Below are 16,029 nucleotides of genomic sequence, written 5' to 3'. Positions count from 1 at the left end.
AGAAGGTCCCAGGTTCAATCCCCAACATCTCCAGTTAGAAGGACCAGGCAGGAGGGGATGGGAAGGACCTTGGCCTGAGACCCTGGCTCAGGGGCAGAGCCTCTGCTTGGCAGGCAGAAGGTCCCAGGTTCAATCCCTGGCATCTCCAGTTAGAAGGACCAGGCAAAAGGAGATGGGAAAGACCTTGGCCTGAGACCCTGGCTCAGTGGCAGAGCCTCTGCTTGGCAGGCAGAAGGTCCCAGGTTCAATCCCCGGCATCTCCAGTTAGAAGGACCAGGCAGGAGGGGATGGGAAGGACCTTGGCCTGAGACCCTGGCTCAGTGGCAGAGCCTCTGCTTGGCAGGCAGAAGGTCCCAGGTTCAATCCCTGGCATCTCCAGTTAGAAGGACCAGGCAAAAGGAGATGGGAAAGACCTTGGCCTGAGACCTTGGCTCAGTGGCAGAGCCTCTGCTTGGCAGGCAGAAGGTCCCAGGTTCAATCCCTGGCATCTCCAGTTAGAAGGACCAGGCAAAAGGAGATGGGAAAGACCTTGGCCTGAGACCATGGCTCAGTGGCAGAGCCTCTGCTTGGCAGGCAGAAGGTCCCAGGTTCAATCCCCGGCATCTCCAGTTAGAAGGACCAGGCAGGAGGGGATGGGAAGGACCTTGGCCTGAGACCCTGGCTCAGGGGCAGAGCCTCTGCTTGGCAGGCAGAAGGTCCCAGGTTCAATCCCCGGCATCTCCAGTTAGAAGGACCAGGCAGGAGGGGATGGGAAAGGCCTTGGCCTGAGACCCTGGCTCAGGGGCAGAGCCTCTGCTTGGCAGGCAGAAGGTCCCAGGTTCAATCCCCGGCATCTCCAGTTAGAAGGACCAGGCAGGAGGGGATGGGAAAGATCTTGGCCTGAGACCCTGGCTCAGTGGCAGAGCCTCTGCTTGGCAGGCAGAAGGTCCCAGGTTCAATCCCTGGCATCTCCAGTTAGAAGGACCAGGCAGGAGGGGATGGGAAGGACCTTGGCCTGAGACCCTGGCTCAGGGGCAGAGCCTCTGCTTGGCAGGCAGAAGGTCCCAGGTTCAATCCCCGGCATCTCCAGTTAGAAGGACCAGGCAGGAGGGGATGGGAAAGGCCTCGGCCTGAGACCCTGGCTCAGTGGCAGAGCCTCTGCTTGGCAGGCAGGAGGTCCCAGGTTCAATCCCCAGCATCTCCAGGTAAAAGGACCAGGCAGGAGGGGATGGGAGAGACCTTGGCCTGAGACCCTGGCTCAGTGGCAGAGCCTCTGCTTGGCAGGCAGGAGGTCCCAGGTTCAATCCCCAGCATCTCCAGTTAGAAGGAGGGGATGGGAAAGACCTTGGTCTGAGACCCTGGCTCAGTGGCAGAGCCTCTGCTTGGCAGGCAGAAGGTCCCAGGTTCAATCCCCAGCATCTCCAGGTAAAAGGACCAGGCAGGAGGGGATGGGAGAGACCTTGGCCTGAGACCCTGGCTCAGTGGCAGAGCCTCTGCTTGGCAGGCAGGAGGTCCCAGGTTCAATCCCCAGCATCTCCAGTTAGAAGGAGGGGATGGGAAAGACCTTGGCCTGAGACCCTGGCTCAGTGGCAGAGCCTCTGCTTGGCAGGCAGAAGGTCCCAGGTTCAATCCCCGACATCTCCAGTTAGAAGGACCAGGCAGGAGGGGATGGGAAAGACCTTGGCCTCAGACTCTGGCTCAGTGGCAGAACCTCTGCTTGTCAGGCAGAAGGTCCCAGGTTCAATCCCCGGCATCTCCAGTTAGAAGGAGGGGATGGGAAAGACCTTGGCCTGAGACCCTGGCTCAGACCCTGGCATGTAGAAGGACTCAAGCCCTGGCAGTCCATGTTCTCTCCTGAGCCAATGGCCGCTCTTTGGCATGGGGACCCTCCTCGGGACACTGCAGGATTCCAGCCTAACCCAACTGCCTCCTGGCACTGACCTTCGCCATGCTTTTGGGGTGGAACAGCCCTTAGCCTCCCTCCCTCGAAGAGAAGCCAGGTCAACGCAATTTCCTTGGGTGAGCCCCTTCCTCCCGGTTTATTGTGAGTGTGGCTGCCACATTATTTTTTGGAAACATTTGAGAGAGAAAAAGAGAGAGAGAGAGAGCACCGCAATGACGGACTGACGACACTGCGAGAAAAACGACAACTCCACAATTTCCAATGTGTCTGTATTACACCATAAATACACAGAAAGGAGAAACCTGGGGGGGGGGGGTGTGCGGGGGAAGGGGGGCTGTTCCACCTTCAAGTTCCCTGGAGGAGAGAATGCAGCTAGAGGGTCTCTTGGAGACCTCGTTGCTCTCCACGGGTAACTTTCGAACACGGGACCCACAGCTGGATTGGGGCCAGGAAGGGAAGAGGGCCTTTGTTTGGGTGTGTGTGTGTGTGTGTGTGTGTGTGTGTGTGTGTGTGTGTAAGATTCATCGACTCTTTAGAATAATTTACAATCTGGTTATTCACAATTATGTACAGTCCAAACCCGACCCGACAAGACTCGTGGAACGAAACCGGTGTACAAAAATAAAAGCTATACAGAGATAAGGAGGAAAGAGGGGAATCCGCTTTCGTACTCCCCCCCCCCTTTCAATTGAGGCTTCACAAAAGAAAGATGGAGAAATACAAAGAACATGGCTACAGTACTCGTGTTCGGGGATGGCCGCGTGCTCCTCTGACCCCGGCGTTCCACACAGGTGCGTTCTGCCAGGGGTGCCAGCGGTGCGTGTGGGGAAGGGTGGCGGTCTTCCTTTCGGCGTGCTTGGTGCCCAGGCCCCTGGGCTTGAAGGGCCGGCTGATGCAAAGGGTGTGTGTGTGTGTGAAGGTTTTGCAAAAAAAGGGGTGGAGGGGCATGGCTTTGGTTTGAAAGCTCAGCGTGGGCATGGGGAGGGGGACCCCCCTCGTTATTGCTTGCCCCTCGCATGGAGGGCAGTGCTGAGGGTACGGACGGGGGAGCAGCCTTGACGGGCCAAGGCATGGCAAAAAAGCAGCTCTCAGCCCCTTCCTCTGTTTTAGCTAACCGGGGCGGAGGACGTCCTGGTGCCAGGCTTGTACCCTTTTCCCTTGGAACTCTCCCTTTCCCCCTCCCCACACAAAACCAGACAAAGCAGGCCCTCCAGGCGGCGGGGATCAGTGCCCAGAGACCAGGTGAGCCCCCCTAAGGCGTGGGCCGTGTCTCCCCATGACACTGGTGGGGGGGGCGTGTGTGAGTGCATGAAGCAGGGGCTCCTCGGTGCTTGCCTCCTGTGATTCGTAAGATGGCATTCTCCGGCACCGGCGGTCTGCAGAAAGATCTGAAGCACCCTCCGAAACAAAGAAGGAAAGTCCTTGTGGGAGGGGGTGAGGCTGGGGGGGGGGGGGAGGTGGGATTTGGAAAGGAGAAGGATAACGATGCAGCTAAAGGCCTCACCCACCAAAAAGAACACCTGGCTGTTTAAGGCAAAAGAATACAAGCAGCCAAAAGGTTTCCTCCGAAATTCGGCAGAGCGGTTTCAAGCCCTGGGTCCCCAGGGTAGGGGGCTGGACAGGCTAACTGCTCAAGCGCTTCCCAAGAGCCTACGGGGAGGGGGGTGATCCAAACAGCACAGACGTCCAGCACAGACGTCCAGCAAAGACATTCCCCGCTCCAAGCCCCCTCCCCTTGCTGTTTCAGTGCACCTGACCGAGCTGACTCCGTCTTCAGCCTCCTGGTGCGAAATCTGCACCCGATGCTCTGTGCACCTTCGCCTCCGTGGACGGGACCGCCCCCCCCCCCCAACACCAGGCCTTGCATCAGTGGGCTGATTTCACAGGAAAGGGAAATGGATATGGGGCTTTGGGGAACAAGCTGACCCTCCCCTCCTTCCCCCCATCGTCCAGGGAGAAGGTGAGGTTTGGAAGCTAGGCTTCCCAAACTCCAGGTGGGACCTGGAGATATCCCGGTATTGCTGATCTTCGGACAACAGAGATCATTTCCCCCGGAGAAAATGGCTGCTTCGGAGAGTGGGCTTTATGGCCTTGTATCCCCCTGGGGTCTCTCTGCTCCCCAAATCCTGCCCCCTTCAGGCTCTATCTCCCTTAAAATCTCCAGGAATTACCCTACCCGGAGCTGGCAACCCTATCTGAAAGCAAGGGCGCTACAGCTTCTCTTATCCGCTGAAGTTAAAAAGAACCAACCAGGCTGCCCGCCAGTTAACAGCTTCACATGTGTTCCAGCCACATGGCCCTCGCGTCACGCAGAAATGGAGACGAGACCTCGGTTCGTACAAACTTTTGACTGTGGACAAAAAAAGAAGAAGAAAGAATCCTTCTGCCACAAGACGCTTGAAAGTTTCAGTGCGCCCCTGTGCACGTAGGTGTGTGGGAATGGTGAATGCTCGTGAGTTTCTCACCCGATGCACCATAAGGCAGGGGTAGTCAACCGGTGTTCCTGCAGATGTCCATGGACTACAATTCCCATGAGCCCCTGCCAGCAATGCTGGCAGGGGCTCATGGGAATTGTAGTCCATGGACATCTGCAGGACCACAGGTTGACTACCTCTGCCATTTCGGGAATCCTGCCGTTCAGAGGTTTCGTCAGCCAGCGAAACGCACCGATCCGAAAGGGGAGAAAGGAAACGTGCAAAAATTAGCGCTTAAAAATAATCTCCACAAGAGACCAGCTTTGCAGTCTCCACTCAGGTTGGGGAGGCTGGAGAATGAAGTCCCCCCCCCCTCCCCGGGAAACAAGGGAGAGAAGGGCAATTCAGGCGTGAAAACCCACCCAGATCCTTGCCCTATTGCCTAGATTTGTGCAAAACGAAAGATGGAGGAAGACTTGGTTATTTGGAAACTGAGATTCAAAAAAAGAATAAGAATGTTTGGCTTATTTGACTTCTTGTTCCCTTTTTTTTTTCCCTTTTAAAAGAAAAGTCTTCTCCCAGTAGCCTCCGGGAGAGAGCGGCATGGCGTCGAGAACGGAAAAGTGCCCTCCGCTGACAAACGGTATTTAAAAGAAAAACAAATCCCCAAAAAGGAAAGAAAAAAATCCGGAAACGAAACAAACCCCCAACTTTTCTTCTTCTCATCGGTCCGAAATAAAATAAAATAAATCCTGCGATCGACTCACAAAAAGAAATCAAACTAGTTTAAAAAAAAATAATAACTTACAAAAATCAAAATTATTCATGCCCCCCCCCCCCGTCTTCACCTTTTTGAACACCCTGATTTCCAGCTAGGAGGGAGGGAGGGGGGGATCCAAGGAGTCAGGCAGCAGAAAAAAGAGAAAAAGGCACCGACCAACTAACCGGAAGGGATTTTGCCTGCAGCCAGGCGCTTCCACAGAATCCCCTCCACCTCTCTGTGCATATTTTAAAAAATGGCTTAAAATGCACTTTCGTTTTTTAAAAAAAGTTCCCGTCCATTTTGCTTCTGCCCGCTCTCCTTACAGGGACCCTCCTGCTCCAGGCTGCACCGGTCTGATTAACAGAATAAAAAAAAATACATGTTTAAAAAAAACCTAGCGACCAATATGGGGCGGAAAAGGCAAATCAAAGAGAAATTTCTTTCTGGAGTGCATGGGCTGCTGCCCCCTGCTGGGCCATCCTGGTTCTACAGTTGCTGTGTGTATATTCCCTTTTTTTTGTTGTTAGTTTTCTTTTTATAAAAAATACAATAAAAATAAAAAATGAGTTTTTTTTTCTCCTTCCCCTCCCCTCCCCTCCCCACCCTGCGCATTTGCCCATGTGTTTTTTATGCGTTCGGCAGTCCCTTCCCCCACAGTCATGACTCGCCAGGAGACGTGTCATTCACTGTGTCGTCCGTCAGTCCGTCCTGCACTTCGAGGGACTCGTGCTGGTGGTCTTCCGTCGCCGTGTAGTAGCTGTTGTCCTCCTCGCCGGGGCTGCTGCGGTCCCCCTCAGAGTCCTCCCCTTCCTCCTCCAGGGTCAGTTCGAACTGGAATTTCTCTAGGCAGCCTTCGTCGTCCTTCTCCGCGTCGTCCGGAGGAGGCGACGGACTCTGTGGGATCATGCTGTGGTACCAGTCCCTGTTGTCCTCGAGGGTGTCCAAAATGTCTTGTGCGTCAGGGTGGACCAGGTCCGCCCAGGTCTCCCACAGCGGGTGGACGATGTAGTCGATGAACCCCACCTGGAGGGAGGGGGGGAGGGGGGCAGGTGGGACCAGAGACGGGGTTAGTGTCAAACACAAGCAGGGAAAAGGTTAAACGTCGCTAAGAGTCCTCCAATATCTAGATGACATCGTAATTCAGACCCATTGAGTTTGATTTATCAAAGGCCTGGTCCATGTTGAGATTAAAATCGGACTCCTTCTGTCCTCTCTCGGTATTTGAGGCCTCTCAAGCTGTACAAAGCAGGCTCATCTGTGCAGCTAACAAAACCTGCTCCACTTTGAATTCGGGGATCTCACCAAAAGCAGGCCAGACAACTCCTTCCTTAGACCATCTTCTAAATCCAGCCCAGCGGAGAGCTTTCTCTCTGGCCAGATGCAATTCCTAGTCCTCTTCTAGGCCATTGGTTCTCCACCTTCCTAATGCCGCGACCCTTTAATACAGTTCCTCATGTTGTGGTGACCCCCAACCATAAAACTATGCAAATCACTGCCGTGACCCCTGTGAAAGGGCCGTTCGACCCCCGAAAATTGGTCCTGAACCTCAGGCTGAGTAGCACAGTTCTAGGAAGAGTCTCAAAAGGGCCACTTTGGGATAGGTACCATCCATGCAAAATAAGCAGCATCGAAAATGTCCCCCACGTCCTTTTCGTATAAAATCTTTGGGCCCCATTTTGATAATAAAGTGGGGGCTTCCTGACCTTCTTAAGGCCTCCTTTCTTTTGGACAGCACCAAGACAGAAATAACAGAAAACGTGGCCAGATTTTTGCAAGAGGCAATCAAATAGTGTCAGGAAAATCTGCCATATACTTTCAATTCCTTTGGTGTTCTTCGTATATACTTTGGTTTTTCTATATTCTAAACTGCATCCATTAGGAAAAGACTAGCATCCGCCAAAATAAAAAAAAAATGGCAGGGTTTCAGACAAGTGCTATTTCCTCACTCGTCTGTGTCTTTCCCCCTCTCTCCTGCACATCTTTCATCTCCGCTAGTGGTCACTTCGATATTTCATCACTGTTTAAAGTGCTGGCAAAAAAATGTTTTATATGATGTACAATATAATATAGAGCCTCTTGTGGCGCAGAGTGGTAAGGCAGCAGAAATGTTGTCTGAAAGCTCTGCCCATGAGGCTGGGAGTTCGATCCCAGCAGCCGGCTCAAGGTTGACTCAGCCTTCCATCCTTCCGAGGTCAGTAAAATGAGTACCCAGTTTGCTGCTGGGGGGTAAATGGTAATGACTGGGGAAGGCACTGGCAAACCACCCCGTACTGAGTCTGCCATGAAAACGCTGGAGGGCGTCACCCCAAGGGTCAGACATGACCCGGTGCTTACACAGGGGATACCGTTACCTTTACAATACAACATACAAATATAATAAATAAATACAGCAATGCACTATGGAAACCACCACTAGAGGGAGCAAACACATGCACAAAAGGCTAAACCAAAAAAGCCCTACCGTGATGACAGGGGGCTGACGGGAACTGAAGCCCACAAGCTTGACTATTCTTGCAAGGGCAAAATCACAAACCTACACAGTGCAAATTCCCAGCCAGCACAGGGGAGGGAGGGACTGAGAACTTGCTTCATCCTGTAAACTGCGGGGAAGAGCCACAGATCACGGGAAGGGGATGTGGTGTGCACACCACATCCCCTTCCCGTGATCTGTGGCTCTTCCCCGCAGTTTACAGGATGAAGCAAGTTCTCAGTCCCTCAGGCAGGAGGCTCTGAGTTCTAATTACCGCTGCAGGAAACCTGCTGCCCTCCTGCTCCTCTTGGACTGCCTCGGGGTGGGAAGCGAAGCTCCTCCCAAGCCCCAACGGGCTACCCCCTAGCTAGGTCCTTCCTGGCCTGGGTGGTGGTGGAAGGGGAGGCGTCAGGGAGGAGGGGGCCCCTCGCGATGGCGGCCGTCACACACCTGCGACTTCTCCACGGAGGCGGTGTGCTTGTCGCACATGGGGCTGATCTCCATGCCTCGCTCCCGCTCCTTGTCCCCCTGCCGGAAGAACTCCTCCATGATCCGGTCCGTCCACTGCCGGTACAGCTCCAGAGGCTTGGTGGGGTTGCTCAAGTCGGCACAGTGCACCATGTTGCGCAGAACCTGCCGGGGAGGGAGAGGCACGAGAGCCGTCAGAAGCGCACGCTCCATGCCCCAACCGCAGGCCCCACGCGGGGGGCAGGAAAGGCACCCAGAACGGCAGGTCAATAGAATCCTAGAATCATAGAGTTGGAAGGGGCCACAAAGGCCATCTAGTCCAACCCCCTGCTCAACGCAGGATCAGCACAGAGCATCCTACGGCATCCAAGAAAAGTGGGCATCCAACCTTTGCTTGAAGACTGCCAGTGGGGGGGAGCTCAATGTGGGCTTGATAACCAGGAGCTGGCCTCCTGTGGCTGCAGAGCCCCCGAAGAGGAAGCCAAGGACCAACAGAGAGGGGGGCAGCACAGATCTCGCACCCAAGACTCTTGCTTTTCACATGCCTTTGCTTGGGCACTTATCTGCCATGCTTGGGCGCCACGCAAAAGCAGCCATTCAAGGGCCATGGTGGTGTCGAGCTTAGAGGAGCCCCTGAAACATTCTTCAGGCTTTGAGAAACCCCAGAAGTGCCAAGATGGCGCAGAATAGGGTTGGGAAGCAGAGCCCACCCAAGGACCCTCCCCTTCCCACCCCCTCCAGGCCCATCAGTGGCCATTTTGGAAGGGATGGGTGGGTCGACATGACGATCTATGGTCACATCACCTGAGAAATGTTTAACCTAACCTACCCCACAGGGTTGTTGTGAGAATATAAAAAAGAGGAGGCCAGCAGGATGAAAGCTGCTTTGGGCGCCCGCTTGGGAGAAAGGCAGATATCCAAAATTGAGAAATTCAACCAGTGGGCTGCCAAAAGAGTATTCTGTTTTTCTTTATGATTGTACCAATTTGTTGGGGGAAAAATGAATAAATTCAATTGTTAGTGTTCAATAAATGTAGTCTTCATATCTGCGACACCACAGTTATAAGCATGAAAACATAAATCAAACCAAAACAGGTTTCGGATAAACAATTTTTCCCGTCAATACCCCGAGAGAGAGAGAGAGAGAGAGAGAGAGAGAGAGAGAGAGAGAGAGAATTTTTGCTCTCTCTACCCCATGCTGGATTTCAAAAACCCCTTTCATGTCTCCCCTGAGTCGTCTCTTTTCCCCACGGAAAAGTCCCAGATTCCCCAGCCTTTCCTCCTAGGGGAAAGAGCTCCAACCTCCCTTGTCATCTTTGTTGCCTTCCCTGCGCTTGCCCTGCAGTGGTGGCCTGGGCAGAAGTAGCAGCCCCGGTCTTTTCCCAGCAGCCTCTGTGGCCGGTCTGCCCCACGACCAGCCTTGGCCACGGCTGTGTCTCTGACCGAGCCCGGACCCCCTGCCACGGGACACCCACGACAGACCCACCTGTATTCTGTCCGTGTAGTTGTCGAGCAACAGCACCCCTGAGCTGGTCACTTTCTTGGTCTCCACCATTGTCTTCAGATCTGCCAAGAGGCTCATGTGTTTGGACATATCCGTCGCCAGGACCTGCAGAAGAGTGGGCCGAGAATCTCACGCCAGCGTGGGGTGCCCTTCGTTCCCCTTCCCTTCCAGTCCTCGGTCGCCCTTTCAAATTCTGATTTCATGCATTTTTTTCAATGCACTCTATTTTATGCGTTTATTATTTACTTATTTATTACATTTCTACCCTCCTTTCCCCATTTTTGTTTATTATTTTGTCTCTCTGGCAGCTCAGAGTGGGTTGCAAAGAATATAAAATACATAAATAGGATAAAAGAAGAAGAAGAAGAGTTGGTTCTTATATGCCGCTTTTCTCCACCCGAAGGAGCCTCAAAGCGGCTTCCAGTCGCCTTCCCTTTCCTCTCCCCACAACAGTCACCCTGTGAGGGAGGGGAGGCTGAGAGAGCCCTGAGATTACTGAAGAAGAAGAAGAAGAGTTGGTTCTTAGATGCCGCTTTTCTCTACCCGAAGGAGGCTCAAAGCAGCTTCCAGTCGCCTTCCCTTCCTGTCCCCACAACAGACACCCTGTGAGGGAGGGGAGGCTGAGAGAGCCCTGAGATTAGAAGAAGAAGAAGAAGAGTTGGTTCTTATATGCCGCTTTTCTCTACCCGAAGGAGGCTCAAAGCAGCTTCCAGTTGCCTTCCCTTTCCTCTCCCCACAACAGACACCCTGTGAGGGAGGGGAGGCTGAGAGAGCCCTGAGATTACTGAAGAAGAAGAGTTGGTTCTTAGATGCCGCTTTTCTCTACCCGAAGGAGGCTCAAAGCGGCTGACATTCTCCTTCCCTTTCCTCTCCCCACACCAGACACCCTGTGAGGGAGGGGAGGCTGAGAGAGCCCTGAGATTACTGAAGAAGAAGAAGAAGAGTTGGTTCTTAGATGCCGCTTTTCTCTACCCGAAGGAGCCTCAAAGCGGCTTCCAGTTGCCTTCCCTTTCCTCTCCCCACAACAGACACCCTGTGAGGGAGGGGAGGCTGAGAGAGCCCTGAGATTACTGAAGAAGAAGAAGAGTTGGTTCATATATGCCGCTTTTCTCTACCCGAAGGAGCCTCAAAGCGGCTTCCATTCGCCTTCCCTTTCCTCTCCCCACACCAGACACCCTGTGAGGGAGGGGAGGCTGAGAGAGCCCTGAGATTACTGAAGAAGAAGAAGAAGAGTTGGTTCTTAGATGCCGCTTTTCTCTACCCGAAGGAGGCTCAAAGTGGCTTCCAGTTGCCTTCCCTTTCCTCTCCCCACAACAGACACCCTGTGAGGGAGGGGAGGCTGAGAGAGCCCTGAGATTACTGAAGAAGAAGAAGAAGAAGAAGAAGAAGAAGAAGAAGAAGAAGAAGAAGAGTTGGTTCTTAGATGCCGCTTTTCTCTACCCAAAGGAGTCTCAAAGCAGCTTCCAATCACTTTCCCTTTCCTCTCCCCACAACAGACACCCTGTGAGGGAGGTGAGGCTGAGAGAGCCCTGAGATTACTGAAGAAGAAGAAGAAGAAGAAGAAGAAGAAGCAGAAGCAGAAGAGGAAGAAGAAGAAGAAGAAGAAGAAGAAGGAGAAGAAGAAGAAAAAGAAGAAGAAGAAGAAGAAGAGTTGGTTCTTCTATGCTGGTGGTCCCTGCCCCCCGGGGACATCTGCCTGGCCCCAACCTGGCAGAATGAGCTCACCATGTCGATGACCATCTTGCGCAGGGTCTGCCGTTGCCGCTTGGCGAGGTTCTGGAAGATGTCGCAGTTCTCCTCCTGCAGCAGCTTGAAGCCCACGGCCAGGTGATGATTCTCTAGCACCGACTCGTCGTTGTACATCAGCGCCAGCTCCGAATCTGCCGAGGGAGACCGCCGGGAAGAGTCACGGGGGGAAGCAAAGGAGGTGAGAGAGAGAGAGAGAGAGAGAGAGGTGTGTTCCTGGAGTTCCCCAAACACACTTGATCTGCACCCACGTGGTTGGCACCTTCCTCCTCAGGGCCCGCTACCATGGGTGCTTCCTGAACCCCACAGGCATGCAAATCCCTACTGAAAGGGGCAGAGAGCTCCCCCCATGGTGCTATCCTGGCCCCCAAAGCCTGAAGACTGGGAAGGGGGTGCTTGCTCTACAGCGGAGACACTTCCTGAGCTCCAGAAGACTTCCTAAGGTTTATTTCTTTTGATTTCTTTATAATTATTATTACGTCTGTTTTCTGCCCTATCTCTGGGGGCTCGGGGCAGAGTACGTCCCAAGTAAAGCTGCATAATAAAAATACAAAACACAGTCCAAATAAAACAGGCAGATACATTTTCAAAGTCAAATTAATAAATGAATAGATCTGCAATTCTTAAAATTAAATTTTAATCCGCTAATTGCCTAGTTCTCTCAATTGGCTGGAAAAGAGGGAAGGGGGAAGAAGGGGGGGTCATACCCAACCTAGCTGGGTATAATTTGGGATTTCCCCCCCCCCCCCATTTTTGACAGGGAGGCCAGCACAGACCTGATGTTGTCTTGAAGACCTTGGCCATAAACCGGATGGGGCAGTTCCCTCTTGCGAAACCACTCAAGGTCCTGAAGAGCCCTGATCTCACAAGGACAAGCACTCGGCCCTGTCTGAGGCCAATTTAATCTCCTTGGGGCTGGGGACCCTTTGGGGAGCGTCTAGGAAGAGGTGGGCCCACAGGTACCATGGTCCCAGGCCATCTAGAGCTCTGACCAAATTTGACCAAAAGACTCCTCCCCTGTAGTTTGACAATGGTTTCTTATCCTATGCTTATGGGACTTCCTTCCTTCCTTCCTTCCTTCCTTCCTTCCTTCCTTCCTTCCTTCCTTCCTTCCTTCCTTCCTTCCTTCCTTCCTTCCTTCCTTCCTTCCTCTTTCAGTCTTTTCTTCCTTCCTTCCTTCCTTCCTTCCTTCCTTCCTTCCTCCCTCTTTCAGTCTTTTCTTCCTTCCTTCCTTCCTTCCTTCCTTCCTTCCTTCCTTCCTTCCTTCCTTCCTTCCTTCCTTCCTTCCTTCCTTTCCTTCCTCTCCTTCCTTCCTTCCTTCCTCTCCTTCCTTCCTTCCTTCCTCCCTCTTTCCGTCTTTTCTTCCTTCCTTCCTTCCTTCCTTCCTTCCTTCCTTCCTTCCTTCCTTCCTTCCTTCCTTCCTTCCTTCCTCTCCTTCCTTCCTTCCTTCCTTCCTTCCTTCCTTCCTTCCTCCCTCCTTCCTTCCTTCCTTCCTTCCTTCCTTCCTTCCTTCCTCCCTCTTTCAGTCTTTCCTTCCTTCCTTCCTTCCTTCCTTCCTTCCTTCCTTTCCTTCCTCTCCTTCCTTCCTTCCTCCCTCTTTCCGTCTTTTCTTCCTTCCTTCCTTCCTTCCTTCCTTCCTTCCTTCCTTCCTTCCTTCCTTCCTTCCTTCCTTCCTTCCTTCCTTCCTCCCTCCCTCCCTCCCTCCCTCCCTCCCTCCCTCCTTCCTTCCTTCCTCCCTCCCTCCCTCCCTCCCTCCCTCCCTCCCTCCCTCCCTCCTTCCTTCCTTCCTTCCTTCCTTCCTCTCCTTCCTTCCTTCCTTCCTTCCTTCCTTCCTTCCTTCCTCCCTCCCTCCCTCCCTCCCTCCCTCCCTCCTTCCTTCCTTCCTTCCTTCCTTCCTTCCTTCCTTCCTTCCTTCCTCCCTCCCTCCCTCCCTCCCTCCCTCCCTCCCTCCTTCCTTCCTTCCTTCCTTCCTTCCCAATATTCAAAAACCATCATCTCCCTGCTCCCTTCTTGTGGCTTTCCTAGACTTCCCCCCTGCAATAAACATGCTTTTTTGGCCCTCCTGTGATGGAGGCCTGCTCCACCTAACACCATGAAACCCGGTACACAGAAATAAGTTATTTTACACTGAGGGGTTTTTAATGACAGTGGTACAGACATTGCTCCCCCCCACTTGAAGTGATCTAAAACTCCAGGAGGGCATTTCATTCTTTCGGGGGGCACGTGGGTGCCACAGAACAGTGATGAAGCCTGGCTGGCTTGCCACAGGGACCTCTCCCTCCCCACCGACACCCTTTTTGCCCCCCGCCTGACAGCCCTATAAGGCAACCTCTCTGTGTCGCCCACACCCATTTTACAGGCCTCTCGCCTGCAAGACCCCCTTTCTCCCCCCCTCTGTCCCCAGAGTCGACCAAACTCACTGGTGTTGATCAGGAACTGGTTGGAGACCCCCGGGTGGTCCACGTCGTGAATGGCCGCGGCAAACAACGCTGCCAGGATCTCCAAGTCAGTGAAGACGGCCTGAAAAGGACGGGAAGGGGTTAAAGAGGCTGCCGGATGCCCAGCCTCAGTCCCCAGGGCCACCGGCCAGCAAAAGCAGGTTCCCCTTCATGCAACGAGGACCCGAGAACAGGAGTTAGACGGCTGCCCAACCAAAGAATCATAGAATCCTAGAGTTGGAAGGGGCCATAGAGGCCATCTAGTCCAACCCCCTGCTCAACGCAGGATCAGCCCAGAGCATCCTAAAGCATCCAAGAAAAGTGTGTATCCAGCCTTTGCTTGAAGACTGCCAGTGAGGGGGAGCTCACCACCTCCTTAGGCAGCCTATTCATAGAATCATAGAATCATAGAGTTGGAAGGGGCCACACAGGCCATCTAGTCTAACCCCCTGCTCAACGCAGGATCAGCCCAGAGCATCCTAAAGCATCCAAGAAAAGTGTGTATCCAGCCTTTGCTTGAAGACTGCCAGTGAGGGGGAGCTCACCACCTCCTTAGGCAGCCTATTCCACTGCTGAACTACTCTGACTGTGAAAAATCTTTTCCTGATATCTAGCCTGTATCGTAAGAGGATGCGTCTCCTTGGACGTGAATCACAGCTGCACTCTTCGTGGTCTGTCAGAGAAGACCTGGGTGCTGGAAGTCACAGCAACTCATCCAGGCTCTGCCTCTGTGTCGCAAGCCTTCTGTTCCTTGGTGGTCCCCCGTCCAAGGACTAACCGGGGCTGACCCCGCTTAGCTTCTGAGACCTGATGAGGTCGGGCTAGCCAGGGCCCTCCAGGTCAGGGCAAGGGTCCAGCCCAAGGGGTCTGCCACTGCCCACCTCACAGGACTCCTCCCCAGTCATAATAATCACCCATTTCCCAAGGCAAGAAGAAGAGGAAGAGTTGTGGCTTCCAATCCCCTTCCCCTCCCCACAACAGACACCCTGGGAGGGAGGTGGGGCTGAGAGAGCCCTGAGAGAACTGCGCCTAGAGAACAGCTCTATCAGGACTCTGACTAGCCCAACGTCACCCAGCTGGCTGCATGAGGAGGAGGAGCGGGGAATCAAACCCGGCTCGCCAGATTAGAAGCCGCTGCTCTTAACCACAACACCGCGCTGGCTGGATTAAGCAGGGAGGCCGGCGTCTTCTTGGCCGTAAACCGGATGGAAAAGCTCCGTTTTACAGGCCGTCCGGAACCGTTTAAAATCCTGGAAGGCCTTGATCTCATGGGGCAGGCCCTGGTCCCGGTTGAGCCCAGTTCTACCACTCTGGGGCAGGGGAAGCTGAGCAGATTTTGCTCTCTCCGCCTCAATGCTCTTTGGAGGACTTACATCCAAGGCGGGCGTGGACAGGAGGACGTGCGTGGACTGCATGACGTCGGCCGCGTGGAGGCTGTTGTGGTAGGCGACGTCGGCGTGGTAGTGGTCCTCCAAGGTCATGATGTAGGTGACTAGCGTGTCCACGGGGATCTTGAACGTCTTCAGCAGGTCTCGCTCCTGAGGAGGGGCAGACACGTTTGTAGGAGGGGGCAAGGGGGCAGAACTGAGAAGGGGCCTCAAGGCCATCCCGTCCCACCTCCTGCACCGGGCAGGATGACCTAAAGCAGTGGTCTCCAACGGGGTGCCTCTGGGTGCCAGGGAGCCGCCCAACCCCCTTCCTGGGACTCATGAAGTGTTTTTATAAAGTGGGTGGGTCCAGGTAGGGCTTTCCCCCAGCCAGGCTTCCCTTTGGCCACTGGATTTTTAAGTGGCCGAGCAGATTTTTAAAAAGAAGAACAAGAAGATGGGAACAGCCCCTCCCCTGGAGCCTCCCCCACCCCAGAGTCCTTCCTGGACATCTTCATCATCACTAAAAAAGCTCGACAAATCCCAGGCGCCAGGATGCCTGGGTGCTTAGAAATTTCTCTGCGGCCCCAAGAATCCTCAGCAATGTTCTTTATTGTGGCATTTCTCAGCAACACAAAGCTCATTTCTCAATTCCCTTAGGCATGTTTTGTTGCACGACCTAAAAACGCACATCTGGGGAGTCCTTGTCAACGTTTGTTGCCCCCCAAGCCCCAAGAAGACAGAGCAAGACAGAGCATCCCTGCCCCAGACATAAGAGCAGAAGAGAAACCCTGTTGGATCAGGCCAGTGGCCCCTCCAGTCCAACACTCTGTGTCCCACAGTGGCCAAAGCCCAGGGGCCATCAGGAGGTCCACCAGCGGGGCCAGAACTCCAGAGGCCCTCCCACTGTGGACCCCCCAAGCACCAAGAAGACAGAGCATCCCTGCCCCAGACATAAGAGCAGAAGAGATACCCTG

At 53.7% G+C, this 16,029-nt stretch overlaps 1 protein-coding gene across 7 annotated transcripts in view; it reads right to left on the bottom strand.

Moving 5' to 3' along the window:
* Positions 1-2,134: 2,134 nt before the first annotated feature.
* PDE4A (phosphodiesterase 4A) overlaps positions 2,135-16,029 on the bottom strand; it is a 310,971-nt gene continuing 297,076 nt past the window's right edge. For all 7 annotated transcript variants that reach the window (XM_077329784.1, XM_077329786.1, XM_077329783.1 and 4 more), the window contains 6 exons: positions 15,059-15,223; positions 13,668-13,767; positions 11,227-11,381; positions 9,484-9,606; positions 7,980-8,162; positions 2,135-6,082 (listed from right to left, as the gene is read on the bottom strand). In XM_077329784.1, the coding sequence (XP_077185899.1) occupies positions 5,717-6,082; positions 7,980-8,162; positions 9,484-9,606; positions 11,227-11,381; positions 13,668-13,767; positions 15,059-15,223 (1,092 nt within the window). In that variant the 3' untranslated portion in view covers positions 2,135-5,716. The remainder of the gene's footprint in view (positions 6,083-7,979; positions 8,163-9,483; positions 9,607-11,226; positions 11,382-13,667; positions 13,768-15,058; positions 15,224-16,029) is intronic.

Source organism: Paroedura picta, chromosome 3 (genome assembly GCF_049243985.1).
Source record: "Paroedura picta isolate Pp20150507F chromosome 3, Ppicta_v3.0, whole genome shotgun sequence".
In the NCBI taxonomy this organism is placed as follows: Eukaryota; Metazoa; Chordata; class Lepidosauria; order Squamata; family Gekkonidae; genus Paroedura; species Paroedura picta.
The sequence above is the reverse complement of the archived record's forward strand: the minus strand, read 5'-3'. Positions and strand labels throughout refer to the sequence as shown.